Source organism: Malaclemys terrapin, chromosome 22, assembly GCF_027887155.1.
Source record: "Malaclemys terrapin pileata isolate rMalTer1 chromosome 22, rMalTer1.hap1, whole genome shotgun sequence".
NCBI lineage: Eukaryota > Metazoa > Chordata > Testudines > Emydidae > Malaclemys > Malaclemys terrapin.
In genome coordinates this window covers 9,659,416-9,677,871 of record NC_071526.1, presented here as the reverse complement: position 1 = coordinate 9,677,871, position 18,456 = coordinate 9,659,416, and the positions used below count along the sequence as shown (strand labels likewise).

The 18,456-nt window shown below is 51.6% G+C and overlaps 1 protein-coding gene across 1 annotated transcript; it reads left to right on the top strand.

Moving 5' to 3' along the window:
* Nucleotides 1-4,632: 4,632 nt before the first annotated feature.
* TMEM222 (transmembrane protein 222) lies at nt 4,633-16,754 on the top strand. Its single transcript, XM_054011712.1, has 6 exons — nt 4,633-4,763; nt 9,048-9,132; nt 10,073-10,104; nt 10,861-10,957; nt 11,539-11,669; nt 13,227-16,754. Exons 1-6 carry the CDS (start codon nt 4,648-4,650, stop codon nt 13,312-13,314), a joined length of 549 nt encoding a protein of 182 aa, XP_053867687.1. The 5' UTR covers nt 4,633-4,647; the 3' UTR covers nt 13,315-16,754.
* Nucleotides 16,755-18,456: the final 1,702 nt, after the last annotated feature.

Sequence of the window (18,456 nt, the reverse complement as noted above, 5' to 3'; positions counted from 1 at the left end):
CAGAGCTCCACCAGCTGGCTTCCAACTCTGCAACACTTTAAACATTACTCATTGCTCCCACATGCTGTGGCAGGGTGCTGGTATTACAGCTATCTTCTAACCTTGAAGGGAAATAGTCACAGATCTTGGTTTGAGGAGGAACCAAGGACTTCTAGTTCTAGAAGCATAACAGGGATACATAGAGGAGTGTGCTGTATGTGACGCTCATCTAAGTAGTTCATCAGCTTTTGGTAGGAGCTAGGATAAAGTGTCCTGCTTTCAGGATACAGTGAACCAACGAGAGTGGTTTGGATGAGGTAATGAACCCATTTTCTGGCTAGTACAGCACGTTATCCCTCAGTATCCTGCTGAGAACGTTGTGGGGGTGGAACTCGGGAATAAACCAATTTCTTCTTCAGCTTCCTCATGTAGTTGAATTCAACTTCCTAATAAAGCAGTTATTTTTCTAATTTGATTCTGGATTTGTAACTACTACTCTAAACACAGCACCAATCCCTGCCGTACCTCACAGGAATGTGTCTGAACCTTGCTTCATTAATATTTATAAAATGCTTTAGGATCCTTGGCTCAGATTCACAACGGAAGGGCCGGGGATGTGTTCTTTCTTCCCACTGTTATTCTTGTATTTTACCTGATTTTCTGTTCTCTTCTTGATTGATGGTTACCTGTTTCCCTCCTCCCTCAGGTGTGCTGCTGTTGTTCCTATACTTTCTCCAATCTGTCCTAATTTCTTTTAACTTTTGTACCCAGTATAAATGTCCTCAAGTTTGCCTTACAGATTCTCAGCCAGGACTTTGGAACAGCAAAGAAAAGACCCAGCTAACCATTCCCAGGGTTTACACAGAGCCAAGTGCATGCAAAAGAGGGTTAGGTCTGCTGGAGTTTAGCCAGTGCTGCTGAGTGATACTGACATGAGCAGTAAAGGTTATGGCCATCCATCACTGTCAAGTCTCATTGCCTTGATTTAAGGGTCTCCCAGCTTCTGAGAACACAACACCCAATTTGGGGGGAACTTTCTAGGAATAAAAAGCACTATTGTGATAGTGGCATTAAAAAAAAAAAACAAAAAAACCCACCAAATCTCCTCCTGCAACAATGGATGAATAAATTCTCAGCACGTCCCTGGAAGGAAGGATTCCGAAACCTTGCAAAGAGAAGGCAAAGCAGAGAAATCTCATTCCTGCAGAGGGGACAGCTTGTACCGGCTCCAAAGTGGGAGTGCTCCAGCCAGCTCCGTGGGCCTGTCACAATGCAGATAAAACATCAGTGATGCAGCCTTTCTATCAGGAGAAAGAAAGAGATGATCCCTCAGGGGCGGCTCTAATGAACAATACATCACTATTCCTGCTGCTTCAGTTTGGCATCATTAGACACAAGCTGTTGTAGGTAGCGCTTTGTTAAGAAATGAAGAAATTCCCCTTTTTGGGCATCCAGCCAGGGACTTTGATGTAAATCCCAATTCGTATGAATTTGTAGCATTTCCTTTCCACAAGGAATCTAGCCTGTATAAATCACCACTTAAATCAGTCAAAGAAATATTGCACCGCCTCATAGGTGTAGGGGAATGATTTGCTTTTAAGAACATAAGGCTGGTTGTTGTTTTTTAGGATGGGCTCAGTGCACAAGCTACTGTGTGTCCCTTTAATGACACACAATCCTTATGGCTGGTTTTTCATTATTTATTCTAGACTCTCTACAGAGCTGGTGTAAGAGAGGTATGGGAAATAGCAAAGTCCCTGTCCTTTGAAAGGCAGGTATGGTTCAGCACAGCTAGAGAAGGGCCTGGTCACAAAACTCACATTTAAATCTGAACTGGTGGAGAGTCTAGGGAACATTTGGAGGTGCAGTTTTGGCTCAGGCTCATTGCATGGCTGGTTCATATAAAGATCTCATCACAGCTGGCAGTGGAAACGTGACAATGGAAAGATGCAAGATTTGATGAGGATGCGGGGGAGATGCCACTAGCAGGCACCAGCTCATGGGCTGACATAATCTAGAAGAGGTGGCCTGCCAGGAGCGAGGGGCTTGAATCTGTACCCTAGACACCTGTGTGGACAAGTCTCGCTCTGGGAGGTTGCAAACCATCAATCTCCTGCTGTAGGAGGGGCTGGAGGAAACGCAAGGGCCTGACCCACATCCTCAAAGGGGATTAGGCAGGAAGTAGGCCCAGATCTTCAAAGGTATGTAGATGACACAGTGCTCCCGCACCCCGAGGTGGGGGAAATCTGCAGCCCCATGTGCACCTTGGGGCCCAGTTCTGTGGCAGGGCCCTATTAGGGGGTTGGGGGTAGGAGATACTTGGGGCTGGGGAGGCAGTGTATGGGGAACTAGGGGCAGGGTGGCTTTATGGAGGGCAGGGCTGGGGGGGTGGGGTTGGGGGGCTAGGGGCAGGGTGGCTTTGGGTGGAGTGGGGCTGGTATGGGAGGCTAGAGGAAGGGTGGCGTTGCGGGGGCAGGGTGGCTTTGGGCGGAGTGGGGCCGGGGTGATGGTGTATGGGAGACTAGGGGCGGGTTGGGGGCGGTGTATGGGAGGCTAGAGGAAGGGGGGAGGAGTGCTGGCGGGGGGGGGTGGTATGGGAGGTTAGGGGCGGGGTGAGGGCGGAGTGGGGTAGTATGGGAGGCTAGAGGAAGGGTGGTGTGGGGGCTTTGGGCGGAGTGGGGCTGGGGGTGGTGGTGGTGGTGTATAGGGGGCTAGGGCCGGGGTGAGGGCGGTGTATGGGAGGCGGGGGTCAGGGTGGTTTGGGCGGAGTGGGGTGGGGGTGGTGTATGGGGGCTAGAGGAAGGGTGGCGTTGGGGGGGGGGTGGCTTTGGGCGGAGTGGGGCCGGGGGTGGCGGTGTATAGGGGGCTAGCGGAAGGGTGGCGGGGGGGGCGGAGGTGGCAGTGTATAGGAGGTGGGGGGGCGGTGTATGGGGGGCTAGCGGGAGGGGGGCGGAGTGGGGCCGGGGGTGGAAGTGTATAGGAGGTGGGGGGGCGGTGTATGGGGGGGGACGGGGGTGGCAGTGTATAGGAGGTGGGGGGGCGGTGTATGGGGGGCTAGCGGGAGGGGGGCAGAGTGGGGCCGGGGGTGGCAGTGTATAGGGGGCGGGGTGGGGGCGGTGTATGGGGGGCTAGCGGAAGGGTGGCGGGGGGGACGGGGGTGGCAGTGTATAGGAGGTGGGGGGGCGGTGTATGGGGGGCTAGCGGGAGGGGGGCGGAGTGGGGCCGGGGGTGGCAGTGTATAGGGGGCGGGGTGGGGACGGTGTATGGGGGGCTAGCGGAAGGGGGGCGGAGTGGGGCCGGGGGTGGCAGTGTATAGGAGGTGGGGGGGCGGTGTATGGGGGGCTAGCGGAAGGGGGGCGGAGTGGGGCGGGGTGGGGGCGGTGTATGGGGGGCGGGGTGGGGGCGGTGTATGGGGGGCTAGCGGAAGGGTGGGGGGGGGGCCGGGGGGGGCAGTGTATGGGGGGTGGGGTGGGGGGGCGGTGTATGGGGGGCTAGCGGAAGGGGGGCGGGGGGGGCGGAGGTGGCAGTGTATAGGAGGTGGGGGGGCGGTGTATGGGGGGCTAGCGGGAGGGGGGCGGAGTGGGGCCGGGGGTGGCAGTGTATAGGGGGCGGGGTGGGGACGGTGTATGGGGGGCTAGCGGAAGGGGGGCAGAGTGGGGCGGGGTGGGGGCGGTGTATGGGGGGCGGGGTGGGGGCGGTGTATGGGGGGCTAGCGGAAGGGTGGCGGGGGGGGCCGGGGGTGGCAGTGTATAGGAGGTGGGGGGACGGTGTATGGGGGGCTAGCGGAAGGGTGGCGTGGGGGGGGGCGGAGGTGGCAGTGTATAGGAGGTGGGGGGGCGGTTTATGGGGGGCTAGCGGAAGGGGGGCGGAGTGGGGCGGGGTGGGGGCGGTGTATGGGGGGCGGGGTGGGGGCGGTGTATGGGGGGCTAGCGGAAGGGGGGCGGGGTGGGGGCGGTGTATGGGGGGCGGGGTGGGGGCGGTGTATGGGGGGCTAGCGGAAGGGGGGCGGAGTGGGGCCGGAGGTGGGGGGGCGGTGTATGGGGGGCTAGCGGAAGGAGGGCGGAGTGGGGCCGGGGGTGGCAGTGTATAGGAGGTGGGGGGGCGGTGTATGGGGGGCTAGCGGAAGGGGGGCGGGGGGTGGAAGTGTATAGGAGGTGGGGGGGCGGTGTATGGGGGGCTAGCGGAAGGGGGGCGGGGGGTGGAAGTGTATAGGAGGTGGGGGGGCAGTGTATGGGGGGCTAGCGGAAGGGGGGCGGGGGGGCCGGGGGTGGAAGTGTATAGGAGGTGGGGGGGCGGTGTATGGGGGGCTAGCGACAGGGTGGCGGGGGGGCGGAGGTGGCAGTGTATAGGGGGCGGGGTGGGGGCGGTGTATGGGGCGCTAGCGGAAGGGGGGCGGGGGGGGCAGTGTATAGGAGGTGGGGGGGCGGTGTATGGGGGGCTAGCGGAAGGGGGGCGGGGGGGGCGGGGGGGGCAGTGTATAGGAGGTGGGGGGGCGGTGTATGGGGGGCTAGCGGAAGGGGGGCGGAAGGGGGGCGGGGGGCTGGTACATGAGCCCAAAGGGAACAGCCAAGACACAGCCAGAGGCGGGCGCGCAGGCCCCGCTCTCCCTAGTTACCGGACGGCCCCGGAAGCGCGCGCGGTCTCCAGGAAGTGACGCGCTGCCCGGCGATGGCGGAAGCGGAGGGGAAGATGAAGCAGTTCAATGGAGGCGGGGGGGCCGGGCTGGAGCCCGAGCGGGGCCGCTTCCCCTACTGCGTGGTGTGGACGCCAATCCCCGTGCTGACGTGAGTGCGCCGCGCGGCGGCTCCGGCTCTGCCCCCTCCCCGCTTAGCCTGGCGGTGCCCTGCGCGCCCCGGAGTCCCTGCTGCGCTCCCCGTGTATCGCCCGGGTTCCTGCGCTCCTTAGCCCCGGGGGCTTCAGCCCATTCCACGGCGCCAGGGGCTGCGCGACCAGCGGCGCTTCCCGCCGGGGGGGGGGCGGCGTCAGGATCTCGCTTTACCGCCCTGCCTTGGGGGGCACCAGCCAACCACAACTGAAACCCCGGGCCTAGCGCAGCGCTTCCCAGGCTGCTGAACTCGTGAAAACGTAGCACCTGCGAGACGGACACATTGATTTGAGCCCAAGCTTTCGTGGGCTAGAACCCACTTCATCAGCCGTGGGGCTCCCAGGGGCCACAAGGACTCCTCGCTCCAGACTAACACGGCCACCACTCTGAAACCGGTAGTAAAAATCTTCGCTGAGGTACCAGCGCCGTCGTCTAAAAGCCACGAGGCACTGCACTGCTTGGGTGGAGACCTGGGTTTGACTGCTCAGCGTCTAGCGCCCTAGTCCTGCCAGAACTGAACAGGTCAGACAGCCCCGGAGTCGGGGTGTGGACGGTCACAGGAGAGCCTGCTTGACAGGGAGTAGCTTGATGAGGTCGACAGAGAGTCCTGGCCGGTTATCCTAAATACATATAGTAGCCGTGAAGCCTGGCTCTGGGGTAGGAATGGTGGATCCTGAGGGTACAATTAGGAACCATGAAGGTTTTTTCCCTGCCCTTGCTTCAAATCTAATAGACGCTTCCCACTAAAATGAGCATGGATGATCACTAAGACAGCCAGGAGCTGACTCACAATCACTGCTTTCTCTGTGGCTTTTCTCCTCACTAAGACCGTATAACATGTACGTTTGTCGGGTGCAAACCCATGACTTCTCCGGTTTTTCTATAAGATGGCTTCTTCTGAGCCAGCTGCATGAATTTTTACAGTTGGCTCTAGATATGCCTAGTGTAGCAGCATGTGGATTTATTAATGGTTTGAAACAATTAACTTACTTATTAAATAGTTTGAAACAATTTGAGAAAAAAACATTATAATTCCTTTATAATGATGGAAACAACCCAAACACAGCCATCCCTAGTGATGACCGAACAAGTACATGCAAAATCGGCACACTAGAAAGAGGCCTTTGGAAGCAATATAACCTTTTGCTGCCATCTGACTAAAACATCCAAAGCCATAATGAAATTATTTTGATTTGTTTGCAAGTTCTTTTAGAAGCTAGGGACTAGTTGTAGCAGAGCTGAGATAAGGGAGAAAAGATATTTTATGCAGTGTACCAGAAATCTGAATGATAACCCTTCAACCTTTGGTGAAGAAGAAAAACCATATTACATCTTTCATGTTAATGAATGCTCTAAGGTTGCAGACCAGCTTTCATTATAACTCCTGTTTTCACCTGCTTAAACATTCCAGGCTTCGTCTCTTCCCAAAGTACTGTTTAAAAAAGAACAGTGAGGGAAAAAATCTTTTCAGCTCTTTAATTAGTTGATTAAGGAGCTCCTTTAACAGGCCACTGGATATCTTTGTTTTCCCCTGGATTTCCCCTCCCATGTCAGTCTTGACAACTTCCTGCAGAATCATCAGAAATGTCATGAAATGGTTGTGATGCTGTGAAATTTCTTGTTTGGCACAATTATCAAATTTTCCTCCTCTCTTCCCAGTCCCCTGGGCCATTCAGTCCCAATATCTGAATTTAGAGTTTTAAAACTAGGTAATCTTTTTAATGTAGACATATCTTCTGCAATGTTTAAAACGGAGGTGGGCAAACTACGGCCCACAGGCCACATCTGGCCCATGGAACCGTCCTGCTCAGCCCCTGAGCTCCTGGCCGGGCAGCTAGCCCCAGGCCCCTCCCCTGCAGCCATGCTGCCGCGCGGGCAGCACTCTGGGCGGCGTGGCTGCACACTCATGCAGGGCAGGGAGGCAGCGTGTTTGGCTCTGGCTGGGAGGCGCAGCTCCAGACATGCTGCTCTGAGCGGCATGGTAATTGGACTGGGGCCGGGGGGTTGGATATGGGGCAGGGAGACCTGGGGGGGGGGGCAGTCGAGACAAGGAGCAGGGGGCAGTTGGATGGGGCAGAGGTTTGGGGGGGATGGGAAACAGGGGAATTGGATAGGGAGTGGAGTCCCAGGGGGCCTGTCAGTGGGCAGGGGTGTGGATAGGGGTCGGGGCAGTCGGGACAGGGAGCGGGGGGGGTTGAATAGGGGATAGAATCCCTGGGGGGCGGTTGGGGCGGGAGTCCTGGGAAGGGGTGGACAGGAGATAAGGCGTGGGGGGGGGTTGGAGGGTGGGGAATTCTGGGGGGGGGGCAGTCAGGGGGCGGAAAGTGGGAGGGGTCGGATGGGGGTGGGAGCCAGGCTGTTTTGGGGGCACAGCCTTCCCTACCCGGCCCGCCATACAGTTTTGCCCCCCGATGTGGCCCTCGGGCCAAAAAGTTTACCCACCCAAGGTTTAGAACTTCAGCCCTATCAGCATCAGGACCGGCTCTAGGTTTTTTGCCACCCCAAGCTCAGGTGGGGCTGGGGCTCGCAGGCGGAGCTGGAAGCAGAGGGAGTGATGTCACCTTCTCCCAGTGCCTGTGGGGGCTTTACCCCCTCCCCGCCGTACAGAGAAGCCCCGGTATAAGGGGTGGCACAAGGCAGCGCAGCAGCCAGTGCGCAGATGTGGCGGCGCAGCCCCGGCTCACCGGCAGTACTCGCCCTCTCCTCCCCACGTAGCAGCTGGGCCCTGGCAGCTCAGCATCCCGGGGCTGGAGCTTCCCCTTCCCGCTGCAGCTGGGGGCGTGGCGCCCTCACCCAGTCTAAGTGGCACAGCTCCGAGAGCCCAACTGCCTCGAAAAAAAGGATGGCCGGAATTCCGCCCCTGGAAATGTGCCGCCCAAGCACGAACCGGTCCTGAACAGCATCATGCTGGTATATGGCAATCAAAAAGTGAAATTGACTATAAAACTCGCCCTGTGTAAAAGTGAAAGTGCCTGATTTGTTTTCATTGCCCAAGTTAGTGAAATGCAAACAATAAACAGTGTAAATGGTGAAAAGTAAATAAAAGTCATTAGGGGGGTGGGGAGATTGGTTTAGCCCAGCCTATAAATATTTAGTGCTAAACAACAATTACAGCCTGGTCCACACTTGAAAATTAGATCAACGTAGCAACAGTTGCTCAGGACTGTGAAAACAGTTGCACCCTGAATGCTGCGGTTAGGTCAACCTAACCTCCAGCGTAGATGCAGCTAGATCTACTGCCTTGTAGAGTGGTGAATTAATTACACCTTCTGTTGATGTAGGAAGTGTCTCCGCTACAGTGGTGTAGCTGCAGCACCTGTAGTGTAGACACAGCCTTAGGGTGGGGGACGTAACTCTGCTAGTTCCTGAAGGCTGTAAATACCAAGGAGGGAGGAGAAGATTTTAGGATAGCACAAGATAATTGGATAAAAATATAAACTGATGTCAAGAAACCTTTGGAACAACAGGACCATTTAGGCTAGGAAATAGTCTTCTTAGTGGTGGAAGCCCATTGTCTGGGGCACATACAACTAGTTTTCAATGAAAAACAGCCCTGATGGGACCGTCTTTTTGTTCTGTGTTTGTATGGTGCCGAGCATTGTGGGGACCTGGGCCGTGACTAGGGCTCCTACGTGGTGGTGGTGCTGAAGTATTTGTATTATTGTAAGTATTGGTATAAAGATGGGTTAGATGATCTAATAATTTTTTTCATTGATAACTTACGAGATTCAGTTTGTTTTCAAGGGAGCTTCCTTCTAGAGCCAGTGCATTTACCCAGAAAAACAAAACGGGGTTGCTTCAGAAAGATTGAAGTGCTCATTCCTTCCTGGTGTCAAATGGCGTGCACAGTGGTGTATTTTGAGAGCAGCATCAGGCCCTGAGACTCCTGTCCTTGTAATAACTACAATTAATCATATTAAAAGCTTAAAATCTTGGTGCCAATGCAAAGAAGCCTAAATTTGTGGAATGGCTTGTCAGGGGAGGTGTGGGTTTGGACACTATCTGCTTTCATATTCTCCTACCTGTGTGTATCTGTTTGACCTAGCTCTGCCAATTTGTGCTCAGCTCTGGTTTACTAGTTGTCATGTCTCTTCCCCCAACCCCACGCACCTACATCTAACTTGCTTGCTCTGTCTATTTTGTACCACACAGTTCATTGTGTAGCCATTCTAGCAGTCTCCTGACAGGGTGTGTGATCAGGGTGAGACATTTGACTCAGACATTTCATTTGTTACCTTGGTAGATGGCTCTTCCCTATCATCGGCCACATGGGTATCTGTACATCGACTGGAGTCATTCGGGACTTTGCGGGTCCTTACTACGTCTCTGTAAGTAGATGATGATTCTGGTTGATAAATGAGGAGCCTGGTTCTCACTTTCCTCAAATGCTTGTGAACGGTTCTCTCGATGTTTTGCATTTCCAAAGTGAAATGAAAGCTTGAAATAATTGCTGCATAAATCCCTGAAGAGCAAAGAACTGCTGCGTGTTTCATTTTTTCCACTGGCTAACTCTGTATTGGATCCAGGGCAGATCCAGCCATTTTAGTCATCTTTGTGTTGAGGGCTGGCCAGTGCAGATAAGTTGGTTTCTGCAATCAAGGAAGGGTTAATTTGTTTTCTTGAGCAATAAGGGAAGGGTGTCTTTTGACCTCTTGTACTTCCAGAGAAGCATTAGATTCCAGTGGCAAGGGTTAGTCTGATGTGTCCCACAACACAGGTGAATGTTGCCATTTTGGGGTCAAAATCAGGAGTCCAATATTAGTGTAACTTAGAGATTGCGGGGGCTAGGAGAAGATGCATTTTACAATAACATGACTTCATTGGACTGACTGAAAGTCATGCCCACTTACCAACATGTAAGTTGTACTCACTCTGTCAGGCTAAGTCTTAATGTGATGGATTTAGTCTGTCTGTGTAATTCACCAGTATATGTGCTTTTATCAATAGCTAAAAAAACTGTTACAATTCTGAAATAAAAGGAAACAATAAGGTATATGTGCCATAAAGATGGAAGATGTAGCAATATACATAGAACCGAACTTGCATTCCAACAGCAGTAGAATCAGTGTTAATGAGACTCTAAACCTGTGTGCATACAAATATGATTTGTGTCAAGGTAAAATGAGACTACTGAGGAAAGAACTTGATAATTACTGGTAACTCATACCACTAAACAAACCTAGAGTCTGGCCTTACAGGAAAGATGCATGTATTGAATTTTGTGTGGTATGTGGTCTGTGTTCTGAGAGATCTTTCCCCTTTCTGTAGGAAGACAACATGGCGTTTGGGAAGCCGGTGAAGTAAGTGCCACTGTTTCTTTTTATTAAACTTTTAACAAAATCACATGGAAATGTCCTTAATTCACTGAAACCAGCATAAATATGTAGTAATATAGGTAACGTTCTCCAAGATCAAAGGCCCTAATTCAAAGGGGCAGCTAGTGTATCTGTGCTTCCCAAGAGAGAACATTACATTACATCTCTGATTAGAAGCATGACTGCAAAGTTATGGTATTAAAATAATGAGTCAATATTTACATGACTATTACAGCACTTAATACTTTATATTAACGTAGAATTTGTGGCAATCAGTTGCTGAAAGTAAATGATATAAAAAATGGAGTGAGAAACAGTTCAAATTCACATCGTGGTTTTGATGTTTTTATTTGCCATGCTGCAAATCAAAATATTTGTACATCAGCTCCTGATTTTTGTGCTTTATTCAAATAAGCTTGTGGATGGAATTAGGGTTTTAAATTCCACATGAAAACTGGAGTTCAGAACCGAATTTGTTCCACATGTATAATAATCCCTTGCTAGTCGAGGTGCAAGTGCTTTAGGTTGCAGGGGGCCGGGAGGGTTAAGCATCGGCTCCTGATGCCCTCTTATCACATGCACTTCTCTAGAGCAATGAGTTCACTGAGCCTCATTAATGAATGACTGCGGGTTTGTCCGCTGACTCCTGCTTTAAATAGCCCCCTAATGGGGAAGGAAAGGAAACTGAAAGAACAGAAGGTCTAGCGTTTAAACTAGGGGTTCTGTTGTCTTCCTTGTCAGGTACTGGAAACTGGATCCAACCAAAGTGTACTCCAGCGGTCCCAATGCTTGGGATACAGCTGTGCATGACGCCTCTGAGGAGTACAAGCATCGCATGGTAAGACTTGAAGCCCAGCCTGCATATAGGCGTGTCTTGATTTAACCAGGTGCAGTGGAACAGGATTTGCCTTGTATTTTTTCTTAACAAAATGCTTCTCTTCTAGAGCTTGGACAAATCTTGTAATGTTTCCTGCTCTTCTCCCATCTGTGAAGTGAAATTTCTTGATGGGCTGATCCCTTTTTATGAAGCAGTTGATAAGAGCTATGTGATCAAAGCCAGTTCTAGGCTGTTTTCTGTGTCATGTTCTATCCTCATGTCTCTGCATCTTCACACTTGCCTAGTGACAGGCTTATGTTCTTGCACTGGTCCTCCATCTCAGAGGAAATATGGAATCAGAATCCTGCTGCTTACTTACTGCTAAATGGGGAGTAAGCCCTGGGGAATATACCCTCTCAGCAGTTGGTTCTGAACTAGCATCCAAAAGCACCAGTGGGGTTGGGGTCCTGGTGAGTTCTATTAGATTGTCTCCCTGCCCCGGAGAACTTATCTGGCTAATTTTAGGGGACAATCCTGCCCCGGACCTAGAGGAACCTAACAGAGTCAGAAAAATTCTAACTTCATGTCCCTTTCTATTATAGCATAATCTTTGCTGTGACAACTGCCACTCCCACGTGGCTCTGGCCTTAAACCTGATGAGATATGATAACAGCAGCTCCTGGAACATGGTCAAACTTTGCTTCCTCTCCCTCCTGTATGGGAAGTATGTAAGGTGAGCTGCAGACCAATCCAGGTCCAGCAGACGAGGGCTAGCTTCTCAAAGTTTCTGATCCCTCAGTGTTTCTCGCTACCCCAGAGAGAAGGGGTTAAGCTTTCACCCATATGTGTTTCAATTGTGTATTGAGGACGGTAGGTCTCAGCTGGCAGCATACCTGCCCGTGGCTGGATGATTGTGGGCTCAGTGCTTATAAGGAATCGTGACACTAGCACAGAGCTAAGTTGGCAAGGTTGCTGTCCTTTTTACCAAGATGTTAAGAGCAGATCCCTGTAACTGGTGAAAGCTCAAGAGGAAAAGAGATCACCAGTGTCCTGAGCAACCCTATATCTCCGTTAAAGGCCAAGGTGTGGGGTGTGAGCTTGTGATCTCCTGAGACACTAGTGTTTAATGTTTTGCTTTGTGAAGTGCTTTTGGGGGCTTGGCCTATGAAAAGTGCAATCTAAAGCAACTCCTAGTCTATAGCTCCCCATGACGTCTTGGGCTGCCTGACCCCTGGGTCTGGCCACCGCTTGTCATATTCAGAACTGTGACCATACTTGGCAGTGGCCTATGTCAGCCAGTCACAGATTTTCTTCTCTCTCTTTTGTGTTGTAATAAAATGAGTCCCATTTTTTTTATTAGGATTTTCACCCTCTGCTCTTTGGATTTTTCTCCCAGTCCCTTACCACCAAAATTTCTTTCAGCACCATAATAGTGTTCACGTGGACTTTTAAAAAACAACAACTTTAGTTCCAGTTTCTCAGTCCTGGAGAATGTGATCCTCTCTAGCCACAGAACAGATAGAGCAGGGCAGTAGAGTACAAGCTTCCCCAATGCTGTCCTGCCAGTGTGTTTTACCCCGGTTCGGAGGGGGCTCTAGGGCCTTATTCAGTCCTTGGCCCTTCTACTCAGGTTGCCACCTGTAATGACATTTCATTGCATTTTTCTAACTTGGGAATGTATGACCTAGGACTGATCTGATGTCACCATCCCCTTTCATATTAGCCACCAAATAGCCAGCCAGAGCTAACTGCTGGGCTGGGTTTGAACTGACAGCAGAGACCAAGCTGGAAGGGCATATCAAGTGGGGTCCCTCAGAGATCAGTTCTGGGTCCGGTTCTGTTTGTTATCTTCAATGATTTAGATCAGAACATAGAGTGCACTCTTATGAAGTTTGTGGGCGATACCAAGCTGGGAGGGGTTGCAAATGCTTTGGAGGATCGGATTAAAATTCAAAATGACCTGGACAAACTGGAGAAATGGTCTGAAATACACAGGATGAAATTCAATAAGGACACATGCAAAGTACCCCACTTAGGAAGGAACAATCAGTTGCACACATACAAACTGGGAAAGGACTGCCTAGGAAAGAATGCTGCACAAAGGGATCTCGGGGGTTATAGTGGATGACAGGCTAAATATGAATCAACAGTTAGAGTGATCGTTCCTCCTTTTCCAGCCTGCAACTCTCCAATTATCTCCAACATTTCTCTCCCTCCCTACCCCCATACACACCCTCATTATCCCCTGTCAACCGGTCTCTTTTTAATCCTCTTTCTCTCTCTCTTGCAGCATAGGGGGATTCATGAAGACCTGGCTTCCCTTTGTCCTTTTCTTGGGGGTGATCCTGACGGTCATTCTGACCCTTCACTTGCGGTGATGGATACCGGGCTTCTCTTCCCCTTGGTGCACAAGGGATGAAACTGTGGTTGCTGGATCCAACAGGTTGGGGACACAGGACCCTGGGAGTCACTCCAAGAGAAGACGGCATCTTCACTCGCTAGTAACGACTCTCATTTTTGCTTCCTGGGACTGGTGTCTGTCTTTCTGTTTTGTTCTATCATTGGGGTCTCCCAGTGTTTGGGGGCCTGGGGCCTCTGACTGCTGCTCACCCCCCCTGCTGGTTGGTTTTGGGAATGTACTCTGTAAGCGATGATCTCAACACAGGGTAATGTTGCAAGGGCTAAACCTGCCTCCTTAGCACAAGCAAATACTCATTGTAAGGTTTTCTGTGATCCCGGGCTGCCTTTACATTACTACTTCTTTCCTCTCAGTAAACTTCATCATGTGCTTCTTAACTGTTACACTGCCCAGATATGGTGCAAGTTCTGAATTTCTGAGGGGGAGAGGAGGGATCCCCTTATTGCACAAACCTCCTCCTATAGTACACATAGATTCAAGTCTATTAGTGGCCATGCTCACCTACTGCGGCATGTAATGCCAGTGTGCTCGTGTACACCCTCCCTTGTAGCTGGTAGTGAAACAACAAAGGTGCTGGTGGCAAAGCATTCCTCTGATAACATTCATGAGCATTCTCCCGTGGCAGGACAGCTCCGCTCTAAACTAGCAGCCTCAGGGTGAGGGGACTGCTCTAAAGCCGTGCCTAGATGTCAGGCTGTGGAATGGCTCGTAGCAGTTTGTGCACTTCCAGTAGCCTATTACTGCAGCGATCAGAATGTGCACATCTGATCCATGACGTGCACAATGTAGCTCCCTTGCTCCTGACTTTGCCACATCTTCCTAAAATTGCCACTCCTTTCCTGCAACAGTTTCCTTTTCTGGAGTCCCTAACCCTTGTGTCCCACAGCTTAGCCACGCCCTTGCAATAGACTTGGTGATGTGACAGCAGCATACTGGTGGGACAGTATGCTGAGCTGTGGGTCTCTAAAACCTCTTTGCTCTGCTCTGGAGTGAAATACTTGAATTCCAAGCCACCTGGTGAGTATAAAATATTTATTAAAAGAAGTGTTTGAAGACACAAAGTTCCTCAAGTGCAGTTAACCGCTTCCCTTAGGCCTGGGGTCTATGAAAGTAGCATCTGTCCCATAGTGCCGGGTGGTGAAAGTTTTCCTACAGCTGGTCTCAGGTTAATGAACATGAAGATCTATTCGCTTCCAAAGCAGATTCATGATTACACTTTGAAAAGATGGGGGTGCTGCGTTACACTGCCATGGGAGCACTAGACTGCCTCCTGGGGCCCCTCACGAAAGCTAAAAAATGATTATTGGTGAAGAGGTCAACTTGACAGCCCTAGAATCTGCTCACTCGGCAGAGTAGAGACGGCACAGATGTGGGCTGGGCAAGCTCCTCATAGACGTTGGCCAATAAATGTGCCTCCGTCCTGAGCTGGAGGCACTTCCGGGGAAAATCCGTTTGTTCATTCCTTAGCCTCTCTGTTAAGGGTGCCACCCAGGGTACCCGTTGTGGTGGCTGGCTTCTATAAGGTGGCCGTGTGTCTGCTGTGACCTGGGGCAAGCACACCACCTCAATCACAGAGCAGGGATTCATCTTTCAACTCGGATGCTTTTAAAAGAACAATTCTGTGCCGCAGCCAATGAATTCCAGCCTCAAGCAACTGTCATCAGTTGCTCTCTAAATCCCTTGCTTAGCTGCATGCCACTTTCACTGTTCCTATGCCTCTTGAAAGACGATTCCAAACCACCCTTGTGGCTTTCAGAGCTCTCCGTGCGCTCTCCTCCAGCTCAGGGGGAGGAAAGGGGCCTCTCGTGTGCAGCTCCATCTCTCCTCGCTGGCGTCTATTTCTCTTTATCACCGAGCGCTTTCCTTCCTAGCCTAGGAAGGAGGCTGTGTAGACACTGCCTTGTCTTTCCCTTACACCTGGAACTGAAATCCTCTTCTCAGTGTCTCTCTAGCATTGTTATTTCAAGCATGAGTGGAGACAGGCTGCTGCTAAATGAACTCTAGGCTGATTAGCTATGAAAGGTCTCACATCAAAGTGAACCTTCCAGTGAGTGTGTGGTGTCTTATCACGTTACCTTGTGCTGCTTCGGTTATTACCTGGCGAAGTTATGACCGAGGTAACAAGCCTAGCCAATTGAACAGGAAGGATTCCCACGCTGCTTTCCTGTGTTACTGTTTGAAGTGACCTGCCAAGAATGGCATCAGGGAAGACCTAGAAATCTCTGTGCCCAGCTGCTAGAAGCCAACCTGCTTTGTGCAGTTGCAATAGTCCTGATACGCATTGGGTCGACTCCTAGGAGACCCTGATGTCTTAAGTATACAAGTGTTGCCAAAGTTGAAGCTTTCACACTGTCAGTGGCTGGAGCAGGAGCAAGTCTATTGGCCCCTGTGTATTGAGAAAGCATGTTTGCTACCCCCACCATGCGCGCGCACACCCAGAATCTCCCTGTCAGGAGCATTAGCAACACATTAATAGCTCCAAACTAGAGCATTGTAGGATCCGAAGTGAGGATTGTCCAATGCACCAGTCAAGTCCTTTGACTGATTCAGGCATCAGGCTGGGAATGAATGAGAGCACTTCGCGTGAGGCGGCGGTGACAGAGCTGGGGTCAGTGCTTTGTACGAGTCCCAGACCAGCTCCCACTCAGGCCTTGACCCTGTTTTCACAGATACTGAAGGAGTGTGCAGGGGTCATGGACAGCTGTTCAAGGCAGCCTAAGGTGGCTAGCAGTCTAGGAGGAATCCCAAAGCTTAGGTACACTGGAGTCAGCGGAACTATCCTGCCCTTGAGTGTGCAAAGCTGTCCCACTCAGACGTGCTGGCCAAAGGAAACTGGGAGCAACAGAGCTGTGCAAAGAGACATAAGCAGAAACCCAGGGTCTGTCTCTCTACTGGTAAGCTTCAGACCTACCAAGCTCCAGAAGCGGCAGTGCCAATGGAAGCTATAGCGGGGATTTTTTTATGATCATCTTGCCTAACCAGGAGCTGCCCCTCGAGGGAGCTGCACATCTGATGTTTTCCCTTGTTGTAGACAAGGCTGAACTGGGCTTGTGGGCAGCGAGGGACAGCTGCGCAGAGCTTTCCTCACGTTGCCTAAAGTGCACGTTGCCCCTTTTAGAGTAGCTGTGTTCAATTGAATACCTAGTGGTAAGGTGGTGCCATTGTTCTGTGTACCCCTATTAAAAACACTCTCCCACTAGGGTGTAGCCCTTCCCACCACCCTCTCCGCTGCAGAGCTTCTTGGATTTGCCTCTGTTCTTTATTGGGGCCCCTGTCCTTGGTGTTTGTTCTCATTATCTCCAAGGGGTGTTGGGCTACTTTGTAAATATTGAACTCTGCTGCTGTGGTTTCATAATTCCAGTGGTGGGGAAAATAAACTCCTTTCTGTGTATGTCTCCACGTGCCCGTTCTTCCATTGTTCCGTCTCCTTTTCTTCCTCTAGCTGTCAGCAAGGAGAGGGGTGCGTATTCCCCGGGCACAGCTCACTCTGCCTTCTCCCTACCCTGCAGGTCTCAGGGCTGCAGTCTGTTTTAGCTGCAAGTCTGTGATTTCGCCCCACCTCAGGCGTCCTGACCCAAGGTCATTCAAATGCCATCTGCCATGGGAGAAAATGGGGTTCTTGGCAGAACTGAATAATGGCCCAAGTATTGTCCTGCCTCAAACAGGGAGGCTCTGACTTCCTCTTCAGAACCGAGCTGTGGGCAGAGGGTCAAGCTTACCATGTGCAGGGCTCCAACTTCTGATGCTACATAAGCAGGGAGATGCTGTCTTCTGCGGCCCTGCAGCTGGCCCATCTGGTGCTCAAGTCAGCACGGGTATGGTCTCTTACATGGCTTGTGCTTCAGGCTGGTGCTCTGGGGCTCTTCAGGCATGCGTCCTCTCCTCCCCCCAGCTCAGCAGCTCGCAGTCTGTCCTCATGACAGTCACACCTGAATTTGGGGAGTTAGTTACAGCCAGGTTAAAATGAGTGTAAATGGACCCTTTTCCCTGTTCTGGACTGGAGCTTCAATGCAGTTGAGGTCCCGTCCATGCGCTGGCCCTACCCCATCCCCTCTGCCTGCTGTTACCACTCAATAGGTTTGAATTGCTAATCCTTGGAGATCCTTGACAAACTGATAGAGCAGGCGCTGAGCCAACCTCCTGGGAGAAGAATGCTCTCGATGGAAGATAAGCCCCCTTTTGCTTGGGCAGGTTTAGCCCACTTAGCTGTGAATAGATTCCCCTTTTTCATTGTTTAATTCTTCGGCATCCCTGTTTTCCTAGAAGACGGGTGTGAGACTCTCTCCAGTTCCTTATCCCGCTGCAGAGCCATCCTCCACTCCCCTCTATTACAGACAAAGGTCCTGGCTCTTTCATTTCACCGACAGGGCAGCACTCAGCTCGAGAAGGGGGGTTCTTGCAGTTTTGCAATGTGAGCTGCGGTCTAACCACACTGTGGAGGGGCTGAATGGAATAGTAGCATGCAAACAGTCCTAATATTGCCCGGTGTATCCCCCACCTAAGCCGATGGGGTTGCAGGGTTTAAAATGGGCCTTGGAATAGAAGGATTGCTACATAACAGGCAACCAGTTGCCCACTAGTCTGCTATCCAGTGGCCAGAGCTGGATGGTAGAAAAAAGGGGGGCAACCTTCAAAATCGGTCATGTCGACTCTTCCTGGGACTTTAAGCCCCATGGAGAGAGGGGAAGCACACATGTAAACTCTCATCTCTTTCCTCCAGAGCTCAAATTATTACCAGCTGCACATTAGCCTTTGATTCCCCTTGCTCAAGGAACTTCACTGGCGAGAAGTTTCTGTGTCCCAGTGATGTCACTTAGCAGGCAGCTTTTGATGCTCCGTTCTGGGTTCTGGTAACCTATGGCTGCCCTTTACAAAGCAGCAAAACTCAGAGCATTTAAAGTGGCAGGTGAAAGACTCACCAGACATTACCATGGGCTGTTTGGCCTCGTAATGAGACAGTTTCCCTCCACTTGTGGTCCTCTTGTTTACAGCCTCGGCAGAGGGCAAGGACTGAATGGGCCATGGACGCTGCCCTCTCCTGCATCCTGAGATCTGTTTTGAGGCACATCGGCGGGGAAACTTGCCCTGTAATGCCCTGCCC

What these genes read in the sequence shown, in the direction of transcription:
- TMEM222 (XM_054011712.1), top strand. Translation starts at nt 4,648, where the DNA reads ATGGCGGAAGCGGAGGGGAAGATGAAGCAGTTCAATGGAGGCGGGGGG. An exon ending in CGGGTCCTTACTACGTCTCT is followed by an intron (nt 9,133 to 10,072) that starts GTAAGTAGATGA and finishes CCCTTTCTGTAG; the next exon opens with GAAGACAACATGGCGTTTGG. An exon ending in GCGTTTGGGAAGCCGGTGAA is followed by an intron (nt 10,105 to 10,860) that starts GTAAGTGCCACT and finishes CTTCCTTGTCAG; the next exon opens with GTACTGGAAACTGGATCCAA.